The sequence below is a fragment of the Diceros bicornis genome, chromosome 12 (assembly GCF_020826845.1).
Source record: "Diceros bicornis minor isolate mBicDic1 chromosome 12, mDicBic1.mat.cur, whole genome shotgun sequence".
Classification (NCBI taxonomy): domain Eukaryota; kingdom Metazoa; phylum Chordata; class Mammalia; order Perissodactyla; family Rhinocerotidae; genus Diceros; species Diceros bicornis.
Window position 1 is genome coordinate 46,321,529 of NC_080751.1, and position 25,220 is coordinate 46,346,748.

A 25,220-nucleotide genomic window follows, 5' to 3' on the forward strand; every position below is an offset into this window, starting at 1 on the left:
TGTTAAATCTTTCTGTATCTTATTCCTTTCTCTCAAAAAAAAAAAAAAACAAATTAAGTTTCTGTTTGCTTGTTTTGTTTATTTTTCTGAAATACAGCTAGATAGGAAAAAGTTTCTCTGCCTCCACTTTATCAGGTGGCAGTCACCGTAATCTAGTCTAAGTCATTGGGGCTCGATTACATCTCTTCTAGTATTCTACTGCTGACAAAGACACCCAGGATCAGCAAGGGGAGGGAATGTCTTACTTGACATCAATCTTAAAGTTTTGATATGTCTAGTTTTTCTTATCAGCCATCTGTGACTGTGATTCATAAATTTCACAAATCCTTCTTGAACCCACATAAATAATTTATGTCTATGCACTACTTGAAGTTAAAATCAAGTCCCATAATTATCTTCTTTTTATTTGTCCTAAACTTATCCAAGTTTGCTTCTCTTTCCAGAACTTTAGGATTTCTTGAACAAGCCTGTGCTCAACTTGACCAGGGTCTTTTTAGATTAAGGGCCACTCATCCTTTTGGCCCACACTCCTTTACCAGGGCTGCCATCTCCCCTCTCAGTCTAGTGGATCTTCTCTGGCCAGTCCTTAGTTCCATTATGTCCTTCCTAAGATGTGACTGCCAAACTGCACACAGGCCTCCTGATGAGGAAACGCCACAGATTTACATAAAGGTAAGATGACCATTGGTTTGTCTTCAGTTACTCTCAATGATGCTCAATGTTATGTTGGGATTTTTGTCTTTATTAGGGAACTAAGCTGCTGTTCTCTATACCTATAATAATTAACAAGTCTCTTTTGTGAGTTACAGTTCTGAACTATTTAGAACTATTTTAGATTCCTTTCAAACATTCCATTGCCTATTTTAAAACCAGTCTACCACTTTTTTTGTTCAGGAACACAAATTTTTAAGACCTTCTTGTTATCTAGATCTATCATTTGTGGCTCTTTCCTAATTGAAAAACTTTGCATATAGTTATTTCTCCAGTTCGTATATCAAGATGCTAATGCCAGTGCTAGCATCGACCTCAAAGACCTGATCAACCATTTACATTTCTTTATCTACGAAACCACCCTTTTATCCCTAAGCTTTGTTTCCTCTCTCCAGATCCCTTCTTCCAAATCCATGATAATTTAGCAGATCACTCATTCATTCAAGAAATATTTGCTGGCATCTCCTATGCCCTAGGCACAACAATAATGAGTTAGGAGTACAACAATGAAAACATAGGGTCCCTGCTCTAAAGAATTTTAGGCTACGTCATATTCACTAGGGCTTCTTTATTTACTTGCTTATTTTACTCTTCAAAAACACTAGTCAGACACAATTTCTTTATTCATAAATCATTTGTTTTTCTCTAAAAAATATTATTTTTATTCTTGCTTTTAGAATTCAATGGATTACCCCATGCGAGAATGAAACTGAATCACTCGTACCTTCTCAGAAAATCTTTTTTGGTCTGCACTGCCCAGTTTCAGTAGCCACTGGTCCCATGTGGCTATTTAAATTTAAATTAACACAATTTAAAAAATTAAAAATTCATTTTCTCAGTTGCACTAGCTACATTTCAAGTGCTTAACAGCCACACGTGGCTAGTGGCTACCATATTGGGCAGCACAGATTTAGACCATTTCCATCATCAGGGAAAGTTCTACTAGTCAGCACTTATTGGACAGTTCTTATATAAGGGGCCACACAGTGGCCACATATAAAAACAGGTTACACATTTTGGCAAACATGTCTTCCTCAGTACTCACTTGATGCCACCTAGCACTAGTAAGTTACTTATATTCTTTTTGTCAACGCGGTATAAACTATCTGAAATACTGACCTCTATTGAAAATGGTTTTAATAGTAATGTAAGCCAAAATAATGACTCTTTTGTATGTCTTCTTAGTAGCAGAACATATGACTGGGGATGCATAATAAAAGTGCCTAAATAATAGCAATAATGCAATAAATAATCCATTCAACATGGAAACATCTTAAAGAAACTCACCCTCCTTCACTTTCCGCTTCCTCTGAACTATTACTGGTCCCGGAACTTTGAACTGTGGCAAGTCTTTTTTTTCTAGCTCTGTGCTGAGGACTTATCTTATGAACAGTTATCTTCCCTCCAAGTTCACCTTGTATATATTCCTCCAGCTTTGGAATGGCTTCTTTAAGAACTCTGATTTCTTCTTTGAGTTCTTCCATATTTGTCAGTAATTCATTTAACTTCTCCAATATCTGAATTTGCCTTCCTTGAAAGATCGCTGCTGCTCCTTGGCCATTACGCACTTCATCTTGCAAAGTCATTGAATGAAATGTATTACCCAGAGAAAGAAATTTAGGTAAATTCATTGCGGTCCTTGGTTTACGAACCTTGTGGTACCACAAAAGAAGCAAGCTGATTCCAGTAGTTCCCACCATGATGCCAAGTATCAGCTCTTTGTTTGTGGAATGAGGCATTTCTTGGTTTTTGTTTCTAAAATTAAAAGCATAAATGTAAATGAATGTTGATTTTTGTCTTTGCCCAAGACAAAAATATTAGAGCTTTTTAAATCAACAGAGGCCAAGTCTACATCATCACACAAAAAAAAAACACTTGATAAATCATACAAAAATATATTATAAGTAATTACCTCTATAATGTATGTGGCCCAATGGAAATTTGTATTCTACATGACAGATCTGAAATTTACTCTTTACTTATATTTTTAAAGGGTGTGATAGAGGTAAAAGCATCATTGTATATTTCTGAAAAAACTACTTAAGAATTCAAGCTATGCTTAACTGTGTCTGAACCTTTTATTTGTATAAAATTAGTGTGTTGATTTCTGGATCTTATCTAATCTCTAAGGAAGGCCAAGAACAAGCCCTTCCTTAGCACCTAGTTCACATTTGTATTTAAACTTAGAATGATAAACAACATTTTAAAAGCCCAGGGCTTTAGGGTATAAAATATATTAGAGAGCTTTGGCAAGTTTGGAACCCACCCTATCTCTGTTTTATTCTGCACGGAAAGCAGAAATGCCAACATATGTGCAGGCTTCATCTTCTTTCTTCTTCTGACCCAGAATTCCTCTGCTCCTTACATTTCTATTTCTGCCTAAGGTCTTAATGTTTTTATTTTCTTTCATATTTTCCCTTTCTTTAAGTAACAAAAAAGTCATTTCTTTGACTCCTTTCTCCTTCAGAACTTGGGCCGTTTTGCATTCAAGGTCCAAGCTTTGCCCACCTAATTCCATATAAACTCAGCTACTTTGACTAAACGCATCATAAGCTTTCTTTAGTATATCCCATCTTCACTAGTTTTACTGCTTATCTCTGTTCTTAAAATCAGAAGACCATTAAAGGAAAACAGTAATATAAAGCCCCCCTTTCCTTCTGAGACTTTAAAATGCCAATAAGTATGTTAGTACTATGATAAACTTTTGTAATCAGAGTAAAATATAGTAAGGCTTTTTTACAGACTTTGAAGTTCCCAAAATTCTTTTCCCATCAATTTCCCCTATTTTGTAAACAGGTAAACACTTGTATTAAATTTTGTTAGTAACTTGCGAAAAATGTTACAAATAATGGTAAACTGTCCATTACAAGAAATTAAATTTGCAAATTTTTTGGTTTGTTTTTCCTGACACTTTCTTGAGGAACAGATTATTACAGCACTGCCACCTAGGATCCCTGAGAAAAAGGAAACAAATGAGGTAAGTCCCAAGATCTCCCCAGATTTCCAACCGTAGGCAATTTCTAGACTACGGCACAGGGAGGGAAAAACCAAAACAGAGCCTAGTAGTCTCACTGAGCTGAACAGAGATTAAAGTTCAGAGAAACTGAAGCACATAGGATTTGTGTGGCATAGTTCTGAAGATGAGGGAAGCATGCAGAGAAAGAGCTCCAGAAATATGCACAGGGGTCTCCTTAAACCTTTAACTGAATACTAGTCTGCATGTGCATGGAGTGAAGCCTCATCAGGCCAAGCAAAGAACAATTTCCAGGGAACGAACAATTACCACCGAGCTATAAGCTGAACTATTCCCAAAGATTACACAGAAATGGGAGGTGTAAGTTCCCACCAGCCAGAGTAGAGAGTGTTTATGAAACACCTGAGGCTTTCAGCAGAGACTTCAGACAGGTAATGCCTTGGAAATGGGGCTAAATTAACTCTCAAGTTAAGGCTATTTAGACCTCCCCTAAAATGGATTAAAAACGAGCCTCCAAAGGATCAAACCGATTCACAAGTAATTTAACTGCCTTCACGAGAAAGTCCATCACTCTTTAAAGGAATAGAAAAAATTCAGAACTTAACAACATAAAATCACAATGCTGATCATTGAATCAAAAATTATTAGACATGTAAATAAGCAGGAAAATGACAGAGATGATATAATTAGCAGACAAGTATGTTAAAACAACTATTACAAATATGTTCACTATTTAATATAAATATTAAAAATATGTTAAAGGAAAACATAAACATGATGAGGAGAGAAATATAAAGTATTAAGCAGAACCAAATAGAACTTCTAGAGATAAAAAATGAAATATCTGAAGTAAAATTTTATAGAATGAGATTAACAGCAGGAAAAAACTATGGGAAAAAACAGTCAGCAAACCTGAAGACAAAGCAATAGAAACCATCTGCTACAGACTAAATATTTGTGTCACCTCCAAATTCATAGGTTGAAATCTTAATTCCCAAGGTGATGGTATTAGGAGGTAGGGCCTTTAGGAGATAGAACCCTCATAAATGGGACTAGGGCCCTTATAAAAGAAACCCCAGAGAGCTCCTCATCCCTCCTACCATGTAAGATTACAGTGAGAAGGTGTGGTCTACGAACCAAGAAGTGAGCCCTCACAAGACGCTGAATCTGCTGGCTCCTTGATCTTGGATTTCTTAGCCTCCCAAACTGTGAGAAATAAATTTCTGTTGTTTATAAGCCATCCAGTCTTGTTTTTGTTATAGCAGCCCAAATGGACTAAGACACCATCCAAATTGAAGCACACAGATTTAAAAAAAAAAAAAAAAAAGACTAAAACTAAAACAAAAAACCAAGCAGGGCCTATGAGGCAACATCAAGCACTCTAAAACATACATAGTTCAAGTTACAGAGAAGAAGGAGGGGAGGGGGACAAAAAATATCTAAAGGAAAAATGGCCAAAAAATTTCCAAATTGGACAAAACCTATAAAACCAGAGATCCAAGAAGACCAACATAATCCAAGAAGAGTAAGTAAAGAAAACCAAACCAAGGCACAACAGTATTAAAACACTGAAAACCAGTGATAAAAAAAGAAATCTTAAAAGTAGCCAGTGGAAAAAAGATACATTGTATACAGAGAAGATAAGATTACAGCAGATGTTTCAGACACGTCACCTCAGAAACTATTCAAGCAAGAAAACAATGGAGTGACATCTTTAAAGTGCTGAAAGAAACTATCAACTTACATTTCTATACCCAGTAAAATATTTTTCAAAGATGAGGGTAAAATAAAGGCTTTCACAGACAAAGAGAAGTTGAGAGAATTCACTGCCAACAGACGTGCACTACAAGAAATGCTAACAGAGGTTCTTCAGGCAGAAGGAAAAAGATAACAGACAGAAACTTGGACCTACACAAAGGATGAAGAGCACCAGTAGTGGCAAATATGTGGGTAAAAATAAAAGTCATTTTTCTCATTTTAAGATGTCTTTATAAAATATTTTCTTATTACAGCAAAAATGATAATAACATATCATGGAGTTTATAATATGTGTAGAAGTAAAAAAGGAGCATAACAACAGCCCACAGGATGGGAAGGGACAAACAGAATATACTGTTACAAGGGTCTCAGATTATAATGCAGTGTTAATAATAATGTTAAAGATGCACGGGTCTAGGGCCGGTGTGGTGGCGTAGTGGTTAAGTGTGCACGCTCTGCTTCGGCGGCCCGGGGTTCGCAGGTTGAGATCCCGGGCATGCACCGATGTACCGCTTGTCAAGCCATGCTGTAGTGGCATCCCATATAAAGTAGAGGAGGATGGGCACAGATGTTAGCCCAAGGCCAATCTTCCTCAGCAAAAAAAAAAAAACAAAAAACAAAATGAGGAGGATTGGCATTGGATGTTAGCTCAGGGCTAATCTTCCTCACACACACACAAAAAAAAGATGCACAGTTGTAAACCCAAGGGCAACCACTGAAAAAACAAACAATAACAGCAACAAGAAAAACTCCACAAAGGTATAAATAATAAGCCAATAGTGGAGATAAAAATAGAATACTAAAGATATTCAATTAGTCCCAAAGAAGTCAGGAAAGAGTGAAAAAAGAACAAATGGCAAATACAAAACAAAGAAAGAAAATAAATGATGTCATGACTATATGGGAAAATGGCGCCCAAAGATGGCGAAATAACAGTATTTCTCTTTGCCAATAGAAAAGATCCAATTTCTTTTTAAAAAAAGAAGATAGGGAGGAGAAGTCAAGATGGCGGCGTAGGCAGACTCTGAACTCACCTCCTCCAGAGGACACAGCCAATTTACAACTACTCTTGGAAAAATTACCCGAGAGAGAACTGAAAACTGGATAAGAGGAACTCCTGCAACAAACGACAATGCTAATCGAGGTGGAAGAGGCAGAAATCCCTTCTGGAGAGAAAAACCACCGCCTCCGCAAGCCACCAGCTTCATAGCTGCCCAGGAGCAGCCCAAAGGTCCGCAGCCCTCCCTGGAGGAGAGGGCCCTGAGCCAGGGAGTGTCCCCGCTATAGGTATTTTTTGGACCCAGCACAATCGAGACGCGTGGCATAATATCTGACTTTGCTTGCTACTAAAACATTGGGGAGTACCACCAGAAAAGCTGGTTCACAAAGAAATTAAAACCAGCTCTTAAAGGGCCCACACACAAACTCACCCATTTCAGAAAGCAACCTAAAATCACCAGAAAGAAAGGTGCACAGCCCTTTGGTGAAAAGAGACTCACCAGATAGGCTCTGAGCGCATCTCGGTGAGAGGTGAGACCGCTCCAGGGACTGGGACATTGGTGGCGGCCATTGTTGTGGCCTGGTGTGGGCGTGCTGACACAGACGCGGGCAGACATCATTGGAGTTCACCCTGTGGCCTGCTAGCCCAGCGTCTGCCCCACCCACTAGAGCACTGATTTAATCCAGTTCAGCCAGGGCAGGCAGCCCACCCTAGGGACTGGCCCCACCCAACAACAAGCCCTCGGGCAACTTGTTGGCCTGCTAAGAGAGCTGCCTGGATTCTCCATAGCCTTGCGACTGGGTCCACCTCTGTGGGCAGGGCGTGCACAAGTAGCCAGTGGAGAGTGTGAGGCGGTGGCAGAATGTGTGGGGCTCCCGCCTTGGAGAGACTGAGCGCACTTCAGGAGATCAGGGCGTTCACACGGGGCAGGACTGTGTTGACTGTGTGTGTGGACCTGTGGGCGGTGGGACTTGTCAGCTGCAGAAGACTTGTGCTTCTCAAAGAGCCACATAGGGGGTTGGCCCCACCATCCAAAGCCTGAAACAATTGGGTACTCCCGTGCTTGAGGCCAGCCCCACCCGGCTGCAATCCTCAGAGAGCTGACAAGAGACCTAAAGGCTAGAGGCTTATAGCAATTATAGTAAGCCCCTGAGCCTAACAACCTGCCACGCTGGGGGCCTACTCACTTAATAGAAATATGGCAATAGAACGTGCTATTAGACCTTGCAGCCAACTGTGCTGGGGCTCCCCACACCCGATAAAGAGACTGAAGGGCCCACAACAACTACAAGCAGCTAAGCATTACAACAGCTGGCCAGGGGCATAGCTCAGCCTCCCTGGGCACCTATGGGAAGAACAACCCCGCCACAACAGAAGGACACACATAGCCCACATAGGGGTCACTCCTGGAACATTTGGAACAGAGGGAAGCACACTGCAAGGCCTCATAAGGGATCACTTATATAAGGTCACCTCTCTGAGAGCAGGAGATGTAGCTGATCTACCTAATACATAGACACAAGCACAGGGAAAGAGGCAAAATGAGGAGGAAAAGGAACATGTTCCAAGTAAGGGAACAGGAAAAAAACCCAGAAAAGGAACTAAGTGAAACAGAAATGAGCAACCTACCCAACAGAGACTTCAAACAAAGAGTGTTAAGGGTGCTCACTGATCTTGGGAGGAGAATGGATGAACTCAGTGAGAACGTCAACAAAGAAACGGAAGATATAAAAAAGAACCAATCAGAAATGAAGAATACAATACTGGAAATGAAAAATTCACTAGAGGGACTCAAAAGCAGAGTAGAGGATACAGAACAACGGATCTGCGAGCTGGACGAAAGACTAGAAGAAATCACCCAAGCTGAACAGATAAAAGAAAAAAGAATTAAAAAGAGTGAGGACAGTCTAAGGGACCTCTGGGACAACACCAAGCACACTAACATCCATGTTATAGGCGTCCCAGAAGGAGAAGAGCGAGACAAAGGGGCAAAGAATCTATTTAAAGAAATAATTGCTGAAAACTTCTCTAACCTAAGGAAGGAAACAGACATGCAGGTACAGGAAGCACAGAGAGCCCCAAACAAGATAAACTCAAAGAGGTCCACACCAAGACACATCATAACTAAAATGTCCAGAATTAAAGATAGAGAGAATCCTAAGAGCCACAAGAGAAAGCCAAGTTACATACAAAGGAAACCCCATAAGACTATCAGCTGACTTCTCAGCAGAAACTTTACAGGCTAGAAGAGAGTGGCATGATATATTTAAAGTGCTAAAAGGAAAAAATCTACATCCAAGAATACTCTACCCAGCAAGGTTATCATTCAAAATGGAAGGAGAGATAAAAAGTTTCCCAGACAAGCAAAAATTAAAGGAGTTTGTCACCAAGAAACCAGTACTACAAGAAATGCTAAAGGGACTCATTTAAGGGGAAAAGAGAAGACCACAAATAGGAAAAATTATCTATTTCCATGATAAGAGGGTAATGGATACAAATGCACAAAAAAGAGGTTAGATATAATATCAAAAACATAAAATGTGGGAGGAGGGGAGTTAAAGAGTAGAGCTTTCAGACAGAGGTCAAACTAAAGAGACTATCAACTTAATATAGACTGCTATATACATAGGTTACTATATATGAACCCCATTGTAATCACAAACCAGAAACCTATAATAAATACACAAAAAACTAAGAGAAAGGAACTCAAACATAATACTAAAGAAAGCCATCAAACCACAAGGGAGGAGAGCAAGAGAAGAAGAAAGGAGCAGAGAAGAACTACTAAAACACTGAGAAAAAAAAGTTAAAAAATGGCAGTAAATACATACTTATCAATAGCTACTTTAAATGTCAACGGACTAAATGCTCCAATTAAAAGGCATAGGGTGGCTGACTGGATTAAAAAACAAGACCCATATATATGTAAGACCCATATATATGTTGCGTACAAGAGTCACACTTCAGACCTAAAGACACTCACAAACTGAAAGTAAAGGGATGGAAAAAGATACTCCATGCTAATGGCAATGAAAAGAAAGTTGGGGTAGCAATACTCATATCAGACAAAATAGACTTTAAAACAAAAACTGTAAAAAGAGACAAAGAAGAGCACTACATAATGATCAAGGGAACAATCCAACAAGAGGACATAACACTTATAAATATCTATGCATCCAATGCAGGAGCACCTAAATATGTAAAGCAATTATTAACAGACATAAAAAGAGAAATAGACAGTAACACAATAATAGTAGGGGACTTGAACACTCCACTTACACCAACAGATAGATCATCCAAACAAAAGATCAATAAGGAACATTGGCCCTAAATGACACACTAGAACAGATGGACCTAGTAGATATATACAGAGCATTTCATCCAAAAACCGAAGAACACACATTCTTTTCAAATGCACATGGAATATTCTCCAGGATTGATCACATATTAGGCCACAAAACAAGTCTCCATAAATTTAAGAAGACTGAAATAATACCAAGTATCTTTTCTGACCACAACGGTATGAAACTAGAAATCAACTATAGGAAGAAAATCAGAAAAGCCACAAATATGTGGAGATTAAACAAAATGCTACTGAAGAACGATTGAGTCAATGAAGAAATCAAAGGAGAAATCAAAAAATACTTGGAGACAAATGAAAACGAAAATACAACATGCCAGAATTTATGGGATACAGCAAAAGCAGTTCTAAGAGGGAAGTTTATAGCAATACAGGCCTATCTCAACAAACAAGAAAAACCTCAAATAAACAATCTAACAATGCACTTAAAGGAACTGGAAAAAGAAGAACAAACAAAGCCCAAAATCAGTAGCAGAAGGGAAATAATAAAAATCAGAGCAGAAATAAATGTAATAGAGACTAAAAAAAAATAGAAAAAATTAATAAAACCAAGAGCTGGTTCTTTGAGAAGATAAACAAAATTGACAAACCTTTAGCTAGACTCACCAAGAAAAAAAGAGAGAAGGCTCGAATAAGTAAAATCAGAAATGAAAGAGGAGAAATTACAACGGACACCTCAAAAATACAAAAGATTATAAGAGGGAGTTGGCCCCATGGCTTAGTGGTTAAGTGCGCACGCTCTGCTACTGGCAGCCTGGGTTCGGATCCGGGTGTGCACCGACACACTGCTTGCCCAGCCATGCTGAGGCGGCATCCCAAATACAGCAACTAGCAGGATGTGCAACTACGACATACAACTATCTACTGGGGCTTTGGGGAGAAAAAGGGGGAAAAAAAAAGGAGGAGGGAGGATTGGCAATAGATGTTAGCTCAGGGCTGGTCCTCCTCAGCAAAAAGAGGAGGACTGGCATGGATATTAGCTCAGGGCTGATCTTCCTCACACACACACACAAAAAGATTATAATAGAATACTATGAAAAGCCAGATGTCAACCAACTTGATAATCTGGAAGAAATGGATAAATTCTTAGACTCATACAACCTTCCAAAACTGGGTCAAGAAGAAATAGAGAATTTGAATAGACCAATCACCAGTAAGGAGATCGAAACAGTAATCAAAAACCTCCCCAAAAATAAAAGTCCAGGACTAGATGGCTTCCCTGGTGAGTTCTACCACACATTCAAAGAAGACTTAATAACTATACTTTCAAACTCTTCCAAAAAATTGAGGAGGAGGGGAAGCTCCCTAACTCATTCTTTTTTTTTTTTTTTTGTGAGAAAGATCAGCCCTCAGCTAACATCCATAGTAACCCTCCTCTTTTTGCTGAGGAAGACCAGATCTGAGCTAACATCCACTGCCAATCCTCCTCCTTTTTTTCCCCAAAGCCCCAGTAGATAGTTGTATGTCATAGCTGCACATCCTTCTAGTTGCTGTATGTGGGACACGGCCTCAGCATGGCCGGAGAAGCGATGCGTCGGTGTGCGCCGAGGATCCGAACCAGGGCCACCAGTAGCAGAGCGCGCACACTCAACCGCTAAGCCACGGGGGCAGCCTACCTTAACTCATTCTACGAAGCCAACATTACCCTGATACCAAAACCAGACAATGACAACACAAAAAAAAGAAAATTACAGGCCAATATCACTGATGAACATTGATGCAAAAATCCTCAACAAAATACTAGTAAATCACATACAACAATATATTAAAAAGATTATACTCCATGATCAGGTGGGATTTATTCCAGGGATGCAGGGATGGTTCAACATTCGCAAATCAATCGTGATACACCACATTAATAAAATGAAGAATAAAAATCACATGATCATCTCAATAGATGCAGAGAAAGCATTTGACAAGATACAGCATCCATTTATGATAAAAACTCTGAATAAAATGGGTATAGAAGGAAAGTACCTCAACATAATAAAGGCCATATGTGACAAACACACAGCTAATATCATCCTCAATGGTAAAAAACTGAAAGCTATCCCTCTAAGAACAGGAACCAGACAAGGATGCCCACGCTCACCACTCCTATTTACCATAGTACTGGAAGTCCTAGCCAGAGCAATCAGGCAAGAAAAAGAAATAAAAGGGATCCAAATTGGAAAGGAAGACGTGAAACTCTCACTATTGGCAGACGACATGATTTTATATATAGAAAACCCTAAAGAATCCACCAGAAAACTTTTAGAAGTAATAAATGAATACGGTAGAGTTGCAGGATACAAAATCAACATACAAAAATCAGTTGCATTTCTATACACTAACAACGAAGTAGCAGAAAGAGAAATTAAGAATACAATCTCACTTACAATTGCAACAAAAAGAATAAAATATCTAGGAATAAACTTAACCAAAGAGCTGAAAGATCTGTACACTGAAAACTATAAAACATTGCTGAAAGAAACTGAAGAAGACACAAAGAAATGGAAAGATATTCCGTGCTCTTGGATTGGAAGAATTAACATAGTTAAGATGTCCATACCTCCTAAAGCCATCTATAGATTCAATGCAATCCCTATCAAAGTTCCAACAACACTTTTCACAGAAATAGAACAAAGAATCCTAAAATTTATACGGAACAACAAAAGACCCCGAATAACTAAAGGAGTCCTGAGAAAAAAGAACAAAACTGGAGGTATCACACTCCCTGATTTCAAAATATACTACAAAGCTACAGTAACCAAAACAGCATGGTACTGGCACAAAAACAGACACACAGATCAATGGAATAGAATCAAAAGCCTGGAAATAAACCCACACATCTTTGGACAGCTAATCTTCAACAAAGGATCCAAGAATATACAATGGAGAAAGGAAAGTCTCTTCAACAAATGGTGTTGTCCCACATGCAAAAAAATAAAAGTAAACCATTACCTTACATTATATACAAAAATTAACTCAAAATGGATTAAAGACTTGAAAGTAAGACCTGAAATCATGAAACTTCTAGAATAAAACATAGGCAGTAGACTCTTTGACATCAGTCTTAGCAACATATTTTCAAGCACCATGTCTAACCGGGCAACAGAAACAAGAGAAAAAATAAACAAATGGGACTACATCAAACTAAACATCTCCTGCACAGCAAAAGAAACCATCAACAAAACGACAAGACAATCTAACAATTGGGAGAAGATATTTGCAAACTATATACCTGATAAGGGGTTAATCTCCAAAATATATAAAGAACTCATGCATCTCAACAAGAAAAAAACTAACAACCCAATTAAAAAATGGGCAAAAGACCTGAACAGACATTTCTCCAAAGAAGATACACAGATGGCCAACAGGCACACGAAAAGATGTTCAACATCATTAATTATCAGGGAAATGCAAATCAAAACTACGAGATATCACCTCATGCCCGCCAGATTGGCTATAATTAACAAGACAGGAAACAAGTGTTGAAGAGGATGTGGAGAGAAGGGAACTCTCATACACTGGTGGCTGCAAACTGGTGCAGCCACTATGGAAAACAGCATGGAGATTCCTCAAAAAATTAAGGATAGAACTACCATACGATCCAGCTATTCCACTACCATACGATCCAGCTATCCAAAGAACGTGAAAACACCAATGCGTAAAGATACATGCACCCCTGTGTTCATTGCAGCGTTATTCACAATAGCCAAGACTTGGAAGCAACCCAAGTGCCCATCAAGGGACGAATGGATAAAGATGTGGTATATACACACAATGGAATACTACTCAGCCATAAGGAACGATGAAATCCAGCCATTTGTGACAACATGGATGGACATTGAGGGTATTATACAAAGTGAAATAAGTCAGAGGGAGAAGGTCAAATACCGTATGATCTCACTCATTAAGTAGTAGATAATAACAACAACAAACACACACATACAGACAGAGAATGGCTTGGTGGTTACCAGAGGGGAAGAGGGGAGGGGGGAGGTTGAAAGGGATAATTAGGCACATGTGTGTGGTGATGGATTGTAATTAGTATTTGGGTGGTGAACATGAGAACATGATGTAATCCATGCAGCAACAGATTATAATGATGTATACCTGCAACTTATACAATATTATAAACCAATGTTACTGCAATAAACAAAAAAATAAAAAAATAAGATGATAAATTAATGAAGCAAAAGAAAGATGAGAGAAATGCTGCATCAGTAAACTCGAGAAGGCAAAACGGATGGATGGTCTCTAGTGCACAAGGGCAGAGGTTGACCTTTGGTGGAAACACAAACCGTTCATTCAGAGCAATGAAAGAAAAGGCAGATTATGTGAGCAGACTCAGGAAGGTGGGTAGATGTGATGGTGGAAGCTTATGCAAGTTCTCTTTGATTGCTTCATTGTTCTAAGTGAAATAAGACACAAAATAAACAGCTGACAGTGAGAATGCAGGAATGAGCATCAGAAAGAGGCAAATTCTGAATTCAGTTGTATAGCTGAAATATGCCTTCCTGTGGTTTATATCCTATGATCCCACATACTCAGGCAAAGCATTATTGTTTCTCATACTCTAAATGGCCAACTAAATGTGATGTTTCAAATGACGCCCTATGGAAGAGAAAGCAGCAGCAGCAAGAATCCATTTCCAAGAAGTCCTAAAAGAATGTCTCTTTAGAATCCTGAGTAATATACTAGACTACATGCAATGAACACAGGAAGTATTCTATTTGGATCCCCTATTTCATTACAGATCTAAGTGTAAAAGAAGAGTAATGATTTTAAAATAATAATCTTCCAGAAACTACCTCAGGCGTTGGTGAATATTATATCCATGAGAATTAAGAATCCCTTTTCCTGAAGCTAAGGGTTCCAGTAGAAAGCCCATGTGCTTAATCTGGCCTGCCTGACCTCAGGGTACAGTCTGCCTGGAATAAATTATTTTTTAAGCAAAAAGTATTTTTACCCTAATTGGTATAACTGTGAACTGTAAGTCTAGCCATCTGTCCACTCCCATCCTATCCAGGAGGCATGCCAGCAGTAGATTCAGATCAATTTGTAATTTAGCTAAAATTGTAGGTTATTATTATTAGCTGGTCAATTTTATTTCCATAAAATTATATCACAACACAAAATTATTTTGAAAGATTACTGCAAAAAGGCAAACAGATAATAAAAGCCACTATTTGCCCATGACCTATATATGCATCACATCTAATAATCATGCATCAAGCTTGATCATCTTTGCTCTTTTTTGTCAATAAAAAAAATTAATGCAAGATGTTCATATGCTGATCTTGAAGTCTATCAAAAGAAATCTTCCTATTCTGATTGCTTTCTTGGCTAATTCCTGCTGGGCCTTCCTTGAACTTTACATTAAAAAACAAAGCCTAGTTTGAAATTTTTTTCATTTAATAAGTAAATAAATGGAAGTCAAAATCCACAAGGAAAGAGATCTTATCCCTGAGTCGGTACCAGGTCTAAACAGGTGGGAAAGAATATTTATTTATTTATTTATTTTTGCTGAGGAAGATTCACCCTGAGCTAACATCTGTGCCAATCTTCATTTTGTATGTGGGTCTCCACCACAGCATGGCTGCCAACCAGCGGTGTAGGTCCACACCCCAGAATTGATCTTGAGCAGCCAAAGCGGTGCGCACTGAACTTAACCATTAGGCCACAGGGCCGGCCTCCAAAAATATTAATTTTTCTTTGACCTTTTCTTTAGGAATTATACCAATCCCAAATTATCTCTTTGAGGCAGGTCCTATTATTATCTCTATTTTGCAGATAAGCAAACTGAGGCACACAGCTGTCAAATCATTTACCCAGGGGTCATCCAACTAGGAAGTGAGAACTGTTACCCTTCATAACTCCTGGATGCACTGCTGCATGAGGAAGGTTCAGAAAGCATCAACAAGGACATGAAGGGGAATGCTGACTGGGCAGAAATGTTCAGAGCTGAAATATGACTTCAGAACTATAAAAACCACCTTGGAAAAAAACTAGAATCAATGGAGCAGGTACCGGTTTTAAATAACCATAATTAGACACAAATAGCTGAAGCCATGTTTGAGTTTTATATCAGTATAAAATGAATGTGCTTTTAAGCCAGTAATCTGAAAAATGCCATTCATTAAAAAGTAATGTAGAAAAGTAATAAATCACAACACTTGCTTGCCTGCAGTATAATTTCAAAAGTTATATTATGTCATTTATATAACTTTAATACAGTTAATTATCAAATTAGTAGTATACACTTGCATTTTAATATAAAAACACAATAATTAAAAAATCTATTGACCTGATAATCAGATGCTAAGTATTATTCCTGTTACAAGTTTCAATTTGTAACTAGTAATAACAACGAAAAATGATAGACATTATTTTAATATAAGTTATTGGCATCTAAAATTAATTTATAATAAAGGTTTTTGCAGAGATGAGAATCAAGAGTTCTACTGAAATAATAAATCATCAAAATGTCAACTCTAAAGAAATTTCTATATTAAAATTCCTTTGTAGAAACTGTCATGAAAAATTAACTTCAGAGAACATTATTTAATTCTGTGTTCTATCTAGCTTTAATTAAAATTAATTTTTACATAAGGAAATTATGCTTTACCAAGTTATTTATAATGCTTTCAGCAATATCTAGCATATATAGTCACTTAAGTCATCAGCAGATTCGTAGGAGGAAATATATACAATACATAACTTTGATAAACTCGGGGGTGTATGAAAATCTTGCAAGAAAGGTAAAGGAACATTACGGTTACACACAAGCCTGAGGTTTAAGTTTCCCAAGGGAATCGCTCTGAGACCTTGCATTAGCGATCAGATTACCCACAGCGACCTGGATAATCTGATACTTTCTAAGCGAATTCTAATACTCGTATTTCACCAGGTTTTCATTATTTTTCCTATTTTATAATTTTTTTTATTTAGGGCTCCCTGATGTTTGGCTTATTTGCAAATGTTTGTTGCACTGAAAATCTGGCCTTCGTTTTGTAAAAAAGGTAGAGAATTCAAGTTTTAGCAAAACAAAACAGAAAAACGTCTGCTGGAGGGTGAAAGGAAAGACCCAGGGAGCCAGCGGGGAGGCAAGTGTCCCCAGCAGAAACTCCTTGGGGTTTGCAGGGACCTGCCGGGTCGGCAGCACACGGCCGGATCCCCACGCACCCCACGGCGGGCGGCGGGCGCGAAGTTCCGGGGACTTCCGGGGCTGAAGCTGCCGAGGCGCCAGCTCATCGAGGGCCGAGCCCGGGGAAGGCGCTGCCGGCTCGCTCTGCCACCGGGAGAAGGCACAGCAGCGGCCGCCCGCCCGCGGGAGGACACTCCACAGGCGCGCGGGGTCGAAGTACGCCGCGCACCCGGAAGTGCAGTGGCCGCCGCCGGAAGTGCTGCCGCAGCCCTTCGGGCGCCCCCGGCCTGAGCCGCCGGGCCAGCTGCCCATTGCCCACCTCCGCACGCACCTGTACTCGCCGCGCAGGCCTCTCTGCTGTCGGAGACCGGGGACCGCGGGCCTGCGGGCGGGGCGGGTGGGCGGCAAGAGGCGGGCAAACAGGAGCCCCGGAGCCCGCGGGTCCCGAGGTCCGGCGCCGCGGCCGCCGCGTCCTGACCCAAATAGCGGAGGCGCCGGGGGAGGAGCCCGCGGCCGCACGCCCCGCGGCACCCGCCTCTTCCCGCGGGGCTCGGCTCCCCGGGCGGGTGCCCGGCACACCTTTCACAGAAGAAAACGGCGCTCCGCCGGGCGCCTCGGCCCGCACCGGACATTGTCGCCTGGCTGCCGCCTCCCCTCGAAGCCCGTCTTCCCCCAGACCCCCGCGCCCGGCTCGGCCGGAGGCTCGGCGCGCACTTTCCACCTCCCAGCGCGCTGCCTCCCATCGCTGCCGCTCCCCGAACCTGCCCTCACCCCGCTTCCTTCCCGCTCCCCCAGCCCTTCTTTTGTGCCCCTCTCCGGCCGCAACCTGAACTTTCCTCCGCATGACAGTCAACCGCAGACGTCTTGCACTGATTAGTAATCATGTCCGCCGCCACGTTTCCTAACTTCACTTGAACTCACATTCCCTTTTAATGAGCAAACTCCGCAACCTGTTGGTCCCCCCACCACTCTTAGTTGCCTTTGGATGAAAACCATTATCTTCTCAGATGCTTAACGTTGGAGAGTTTACTCAGCTTCACTTTCTGTGGTTTGTATAATGAAAATAAAATTATGCCAAATAAACTCTTAAAAACTGCACACCCACTCCCTTCTGTACTGTCCTCACGTGGAGCTTGAAATCTAGGCTTGCAGAGAACTTAGTCTTGATTACTAAATTCCTCACCAATGTACTGAACGAAATTAAAAACGAGTACGCTCCTATTTACCAAAAAAACTCCTCTATGAAAAATCAGAAGGCTGATATTACATCCATACAACACTATTTACTGATGGGGATTCTGTAGGATCTTTTAAGTCTGTAAGATGTATGTTGAACTTTAAGCAAGCTGCACTGAAGAATAAGTAAGCCTAAGCATAGTCATTTTATTAAAACTAAGTTATATTTTGCAAGACAACAAACCTTAATCTCTAAGATTTGAAACTAGTAAAGCACTCCCTTCTAAGAACTGCTTTGACTCCCATTTTATTATGGTTTGCAAAAGTATTACAATATAATGCTAATATTTGATTTATTTAACCAGAATACAATATAATGTAAACCTGTCATGCATAGTGATAATTGTTTTTTTTTAAACAAGATTTGGTGACAAAAGAAACTTTACTGTCTCTTCATTAATACTTAAAAGAAGCTTAAGGCACCTTGAGATTTAAGCTTTTCCAGAGGAACCCACTGAGTTATTCAGTGCTGCATCCCCAGCACACAGCACAGAAGAGGTCCTTAAGAAAAATATGGCGTGTGGGCTGAGAACAGGGCCTTACCAACTCTCTGCTCCAGGAAGAAGATGGCAGCTGGCACTGACTTGTTCTTCAAGTTCAGGAGGTAGGGTAAAATAGCTGGACTCTTCCTGTGCACCTGTGTAACACTTGTTCCTCTGCCTGCCCTTGAATACTTTTCATTCTGTTCCTTGATCGGTAAAAATTATCTAAGAGGTAGAAACTCAGTGATAACCATTGACCTTTGGTAAAGTTAAAACTAGCACAGAGAGAAGCTATCATTGCCAGGCACTGTTGTAGGGAAGACATAAAAAAGAAATGCCTCCCCCTTCTCACCCTCCTCCCTCCTCCTAGGACTGTACAGTCTTAAAGGAACTTCTGAATAAAAAACAAAAGAAAACCACTAGGAATCTCGCAGTTGCTGTCTATCATGGACTGAATGTTTGTGTTCTCCCAAAACTCATGTTCAAGCCTTAACCCCCAATGTGATAGTATTTGGAGGTGGGGCCTTTGGGCACTAATTAGGTCATGAGGTTGGAGCGCTCATGAATGGAATTAATGCCCTTAGAAGAAGAGTGAGAGACCAGAGTTCTTTCTATTTGTACTATGTGAGGATATAACAAGCAGCCAGCTGTCTGCAACCCAAAAGAGGATCCTCACCAGAACTCAACCATAGTGTCACTATGATCTTGAATTTCCAGCCTCTAGAACTGTGAGAAATAAATATTTGTTTTTTAAGCTACTGAATCTATGGTAATTTGTTATAGCAGCCCAAACTATGACTTTTTTTTTTAATAATTTTTTTGGTGAGGAAGATTGGCCCTGAGCTAACATCTGTGCCAATCTTCCTCTACTTTTTATATGGGATGCTGCCACAGCATGGCTTGATGAGCGGCGTGTAGGTCCATGCCCAGGATCCAAACCTGCAAACCCCAGGCCACCAAAGTGGAGCATGCCAAACTTAATCACCGTGCCGCTGGGCTGGTCCCCTAAGACACTTTATTCATCACACCTAGCACAGCATTACAATCATCTGGCCCCAGTGACCATCAGGCCCTTCACAATATGTCCCCACTCACTTTTCCAGCTTTTCCCCACCATTTTCACCAGGCATCATCCAATACTTCAGCTATAGCCAAACTACCTCATCATGTTTCCCTAAGCCACCCATTTTCCAGTCTCTGTGTCCTTTTCAGGCTGCTGTCTGTGCCTGGAATACCCTGCACTTTGCCACCTGTCAAAAACCAATTCATCCAGTCTCATCCACTTCACTTGAGCAACTGCTCTACACATTCTCTTCCTCCCCCAAATGAGTAATCATCTGTGTCCCGTCAAGACTTTTGTGGAAGGGTAAGGAGTTTAAATGAATACAAAACCCCTCCCTGCTGTCTCTCAGCACGCCTCCCTCATGTCACTGTATTGTTACTGCTTAGTCAGTGACTGTTGTGTCCGCGAGACTATGAACATCTTCAAGGCAAGAATGTGTTTACCTTTGTATCCCCAGAGCCTGGCACAGTGCGTGTACTCTATATTAGCTAAATATTTGAAAACATTTCTCCAAAAGTAACACGAACACTCAAGAGGAAAGCATTAAGAAATTTGTAGCCCTTCATATAGTAGTAATAGGAGAAGTGTGTCAAGGGTTTGTGTGTGTGTTTTTCTTTTCCTTGGGTTTTATCTGTGGTTTTATTTCCAGGAAGCAATTAAATGACAGTTAGTGTTAGCCCTGTAACGGTTACCAGTATACTCCATGGCTAACTATTCTTAGAGTTCCTTGTCGTGTAATTATTTCCAAATCCTTTTATCATCTGTCAGTTTACTCAGTCAATAGACCATTAAGGGAAAATGAACTATTTAGTCAGAAGGCAATCAAGAGTTTTGCCTCCATTTTCTTGAGAAGATATACTCTTTTTTTTGTTCTAGAAATTTGATCTGGATTTTACTCCAAAGCTCAGGAATTAGTGATGGTCAGATATTACAATTTACCTTCCAATACATTACATTTTTGCTCTTCAAGTTTTCTAATTCACCCTGAATTTCTTCATCTGTAAACTGAGGGCTGAGCTGAGAGTATGATTAGTACCACCATGTCATCCCCAACTCCTACCCCAAAACAGCAAAGTCTTTTGCAGGCTGGGGTGAAGAGAGTAATTTGTTGCTAAATAACTGAAGAAATTATTTTAAAATGAAGAACACAATAACCACTGAGAGAGAGAGGAGAGATTCAAGGCTGCTTGTACAGACGAGAGCAGGGGTGGAGGGAGGAGCCAGCAGGCATAACGGGAGCTCCACGTTCTCCTGTGAACTGTGAGGAGAGCGAACAACAGCAGCTGCAGCAAAAACATTGATTGAGTCTTATACTCAGTTCCTGCTTTGTTCTTTACATGAATTACCTTTTTTTTTTTTATTTTGCTGAGGAAGACTGGCCCTGAGCTAACATCCATGCCAGTCTTCCTCTATTTTGTATGTGGGTTGCTACCACAGCATGGCTGCAAGTGGTGTAGGTCCATGCCCCGGATCTGGACCTGCGAACCCCGGGCCACTGAAGTGGAGTGCACCAAGCTTTAACCACTACACCATGGGGCCAGCCCCTACATGAATTATCTTATTCCATGTTCCCAACAATCCAGTGAGGTAAATATCATTACAGGTGAGGAAAATGAGGCTTAAAGAGGTAAAGAAACTTGTCCCAGGCCACACAGTCAGTTTTAGAGGCAAATCAAACCTAGCTTTGTCTGAGAGCCTTCCCTCCTAACCACTCCCTGTGAACCAGGCCTTGCTGCCTCTGACAGAACGTTTGAAGGGTAACCTTCATAGCGCCCTTTGTAAGCACATCATAGCACATTCTCACGTGATATTCTTCTGTCTGCAGAAGAGGGCCTTACCAACTCTCTGTTGGTAATATTCAACCAATATTGGCATTGGTTGAATACCAATTCCAATTGGCAATATTCCCCTGGACAGAAGAATATTTGGGGTTATTGGGGTTCAGCCTTCACTGCTCCTCTTACAGGAGGGACTGAATCTCCAGCTTGGAGCGCTTACCCCACGGAAGGCTTCCCTGTAGGGGATACCATTATCTCTAAGCTATACAATTATGGTGGGTCTATTATATTCAGGTTAGGCTAGGAATAGGATTTGGGGAAAAGAGGAAAAATAATACTGTATCTAATGTAAACAGTTTTTTCTATTTTTTTTTAAATTTAAGAGATCCCTAGAACACAAGAAAATTACCAAAAAAATTTCTGAACGATAACTATGACTAAATTAGACCTTCCAAGGCAAAAATGCTTTCTTCAAAAAAGGCATGAGGATAAGCTTATTAAATATTTCGATAAGACTAAGTGATTAGTGTTGTCGGTGCAAACAATCAATAACCAATCTATAGATAAGAGAAAGAGAGTGATATTTAATGTGCTAATGCTGAAGACTAGCCCAGAAGTGTTATCTTGTCCAGGGAAGAAAGCACTCCAGAGAAACGTGGTTTACAGCATGGTTATATACTGTTTCAGAATAAAGAACATACAACAAGCATGACAGGAATATAATATTTTTTCCCCAAAGTCACAAGGACGTGTTTTGCCGAGGTTTAGCACATTCACAGCAGGTCAGCTTGATCTTGGTTCTCAGGGAAGAAAAGCTTATCTTCAAAGAACTGATATTGGCATCAGAGAAAGGGAGACCTTCATCCCTCTTTAAAGAGTGAATTCTTTGCTTTGGGGAAATGGTTGAAGCAGTTGTACAATGCATATTAGGTGGGCCATTAGTCAGGTTGCTCTGGGAAAAACAAGTTTTAGACCGAATCAGATTTAAACCAGAATGGCTTCCTCATATACCTCAATATGTGAAAATTCTTATTATTCTTATCAGTGTAGTAAACTATTAATCACTTAAATACAATAAAACAGTTGAACCAATATTCCTGTACTGAATAAATCAGAAACGATATTTTAGAAAGATGTATATGAAAGAAAAGTTGGCAACAATATTTATGTAACACTACTTAGCAATTCAATGTTGAATCAATTTTTTGAAAATATACCTAGCTCATTAAAACATAGAATTCTTAGTAGAAACTTGCTGTTTGGTTAGAAAAATTAAACTTTTGTTCAATGAAGAAACAGTCATTTTCAGAAAGGTGTATACCTTGCCTGATTGAAACTAGCCTTGCTCAATGATTATCAGCAGTTTTTCTGTGACACTTCAAGATAGGAATGAAGTTTCTTTAGAAATTGCAGGAGATTTTGTAAGTCACATTCTTACACTGATTTTCTATGATCAGCCTGTTCAAAGTACAGCCTTGGATACACTCTAAAATGGAACTCAACAAATTCAGATTAAAGAGCAACTTTGCCCCTCCCTTCTGCATTCTTTCTTCATCTTGAGGGAAAATGTTCAGGGACATCCTTGACAATATATAAGTCAACTTCACAAGCCAAGGTCAGTTTTACTGTTCGTGGCAGATTAAAAATAAAGTCAAATTACACAAAATATTGTTACAATGCATGTATGCACAAATTAATTAAAATAACTGGATAGTTTTAACTATATATAAGTAGAGCAAAAGATTTCATTTTGGACTTGGGTGGTAAGTCAATTTTGTACAAAGTTCTGTTAGGAATAATTTAGGTTAGCAGTTTTCCAGACCCACTGTCCTCAGATTATACAAAGAAAAGTCATTTTCCCCTTAGGAGCAGATCTCTTTCAAGAAATTGTCCAGTGGATAGAGACAGCCTCTTAGTGGTATGCAGAAAAATCTACAGAGAGAACCCACTTCATGCTGCAACCGAGACACGGTAATAACAACTCATTGTTAAAACTTTTTCCATTTTATAATAATTGTAATCTAATCATTATAATTAAGACATATTTATATTCTCACTCAGAGAAGTGAATCTAGAAAAGAATGAAAATTGAAATTCACCACTGTAATGATTTTAGAAGAAAGCTTGCCTCATAAAGCAAGTAACCAACCCACATGTATTGCGATCCAAAATAATCGTAGTTTGATTGTTTAGAACTTGGAACAGCTGGCCCCTTGGCTTAGCTGTTAAGTGCGCGCACTCCGCTGCTGGCGGCCCGGGTTCAGATCCCGGGCGCGCACTGAGGCACCGCTTCTCTGTTCATGCTGAGGCCGTGTCCCACATACAGCAACTAGAAGGATGTGCAACCATGACGTACAACTATCTACTGGGGCTTTGGGGGAAAAATAAATAAATAAATAAATAAATTTGAAAAAAAAAAAAAGAACTTGGAACATATCTTATGAAAACCGTGCTTATAAATTGTGGTTTGTTTCCTAAGTAACCCACAAAATCCTTCATAATCTATATGATAACATACCGTATGGTTTTCAGCTGAATTCGAACTCTGAACTGCCGATGTCAGGAAATCACCAGTCTGTTGGTATGGCCTTGGCTGTTTTCCACTTTAAAAAAAAAAAAAAAGTGGACTTTTCCCTGCCAGCTGCAGTAGCTAATAACTGTCCAATTAAAAGAGAGACTTACCTTTCAGCTATGGCATCTGCTTACCAGCTAATTAAAAAAAATTCTTCCTACCCACAAGCACAGACTCTGCCAGATTTCTAGCAAAAAAAAAGAACTAACCATTTACCCACAGGGCTCCTTAACTTTCTCACTTAAGGCAAAAAAAAAAAAACCCTCTACACTCCTTAAAAAAAAAAAAAAAAGACAATTCTGACAGTAATGACATTTACTCCCTCTCTTGGTAATGGAAACCTCCCATTTCTCAAGCAGAAGAGCGCTGAGAGGAACTTTTCTTCTGGACATAATGACTGGCTAGTCACTCCTGGTACAAGAAGCATGACTCAAAGAGTGTCTGCATTTAATAAATGAAAGACTGTTAACACACTAATTTGAATAATTTAGATATTTACATACAGAAATACAATAAGACTTTACAGAGTGATGATAGCTTCAAAGATTTTCAGAAAATATTTAATTGTGAGAATCCAATTTGAGACATAAAGGCACTGTCATTATTTTCCTTTGCTAAATGTTTGCGATTATGGAGACATGACCATAAATAAGTAGTATTATTTTCTCCCCTTTTTAAGATGTAGAAACTGTAAAGATCTTTCATCAAAATAATATATTGCCACTGTGGCTTAAGTTGCGGCTTCAAAGGCATCAAACATCTAAATGAAAAATGAACATTTCAGTTGATACAAATACTTTAAAATACTTTAGTACAAACAATTATCCTACCTAAAAAAACCTTCCATTAACACTGCCTCCCCTCCTGTTTTGCTACCTTGTCTCACACCCTTTACTACGAAAAACTTTAAGAGAAAAATTTCCACTCACAGGCTTCACTTCCTGACTTCCAAACCATTTATCATCCCACTGCAGAAACCACTAAAACTGCTCTCACCAAGGAGGACGAAGGTCTCCTGATTTCCCAGATCAGTGGCTTTTGATCTCTTTAGAATAGGGTTTGTCAACCCCAGTCCTATTGACTTTGGGGACTAGAGAATTATTTGTCGTAGGGAGAATTCTCCGTTGTAGGATGTTTAGCAGCATTCCTGGCC

The 25,220-nt window shown here is 39.7% G+C and overlaps 1 protein-coding gene across 2 annotated transcripts in view; it reads right to left on the reverse strand.

The window, feature by feature from the left end:
* Positions 1 to 17,376, reverse strand: part of RMDN2 (regulator of microtubule dynamics 2) — a 90,915-nt gene extending 73,539 nt beyond the window's left edge. Inside the window, exons 1-2 of one of the 2 annotated variants that reach the window (XM_058551409.1) lie at positions 17,268 to 17,376; positions 1,999 to 2,466 (exon numbers count right to left, since the gene is read on the reverse strand). In XM_058551409.1, the coding sequence (XP_058407392.1) occupies positions 1,999 to 2,450 (452 nt within the window). In that variant the 5' untranslated portion in view covers positions 2,451 to 2,466; positions 17,268 to 17,376. Of the gene's footprint in view, positions 1 to 1,998; positions 2,467 to 16,974; positions 17,026 to 17,267 lie in introns of those variants that run through there. The other variant, XM_058551408.1, reaches the window with a different exon arrangement.
* Between the last annotated feature and the right edge of the window lie 7,844 nt (positions 17,377 to 25,220).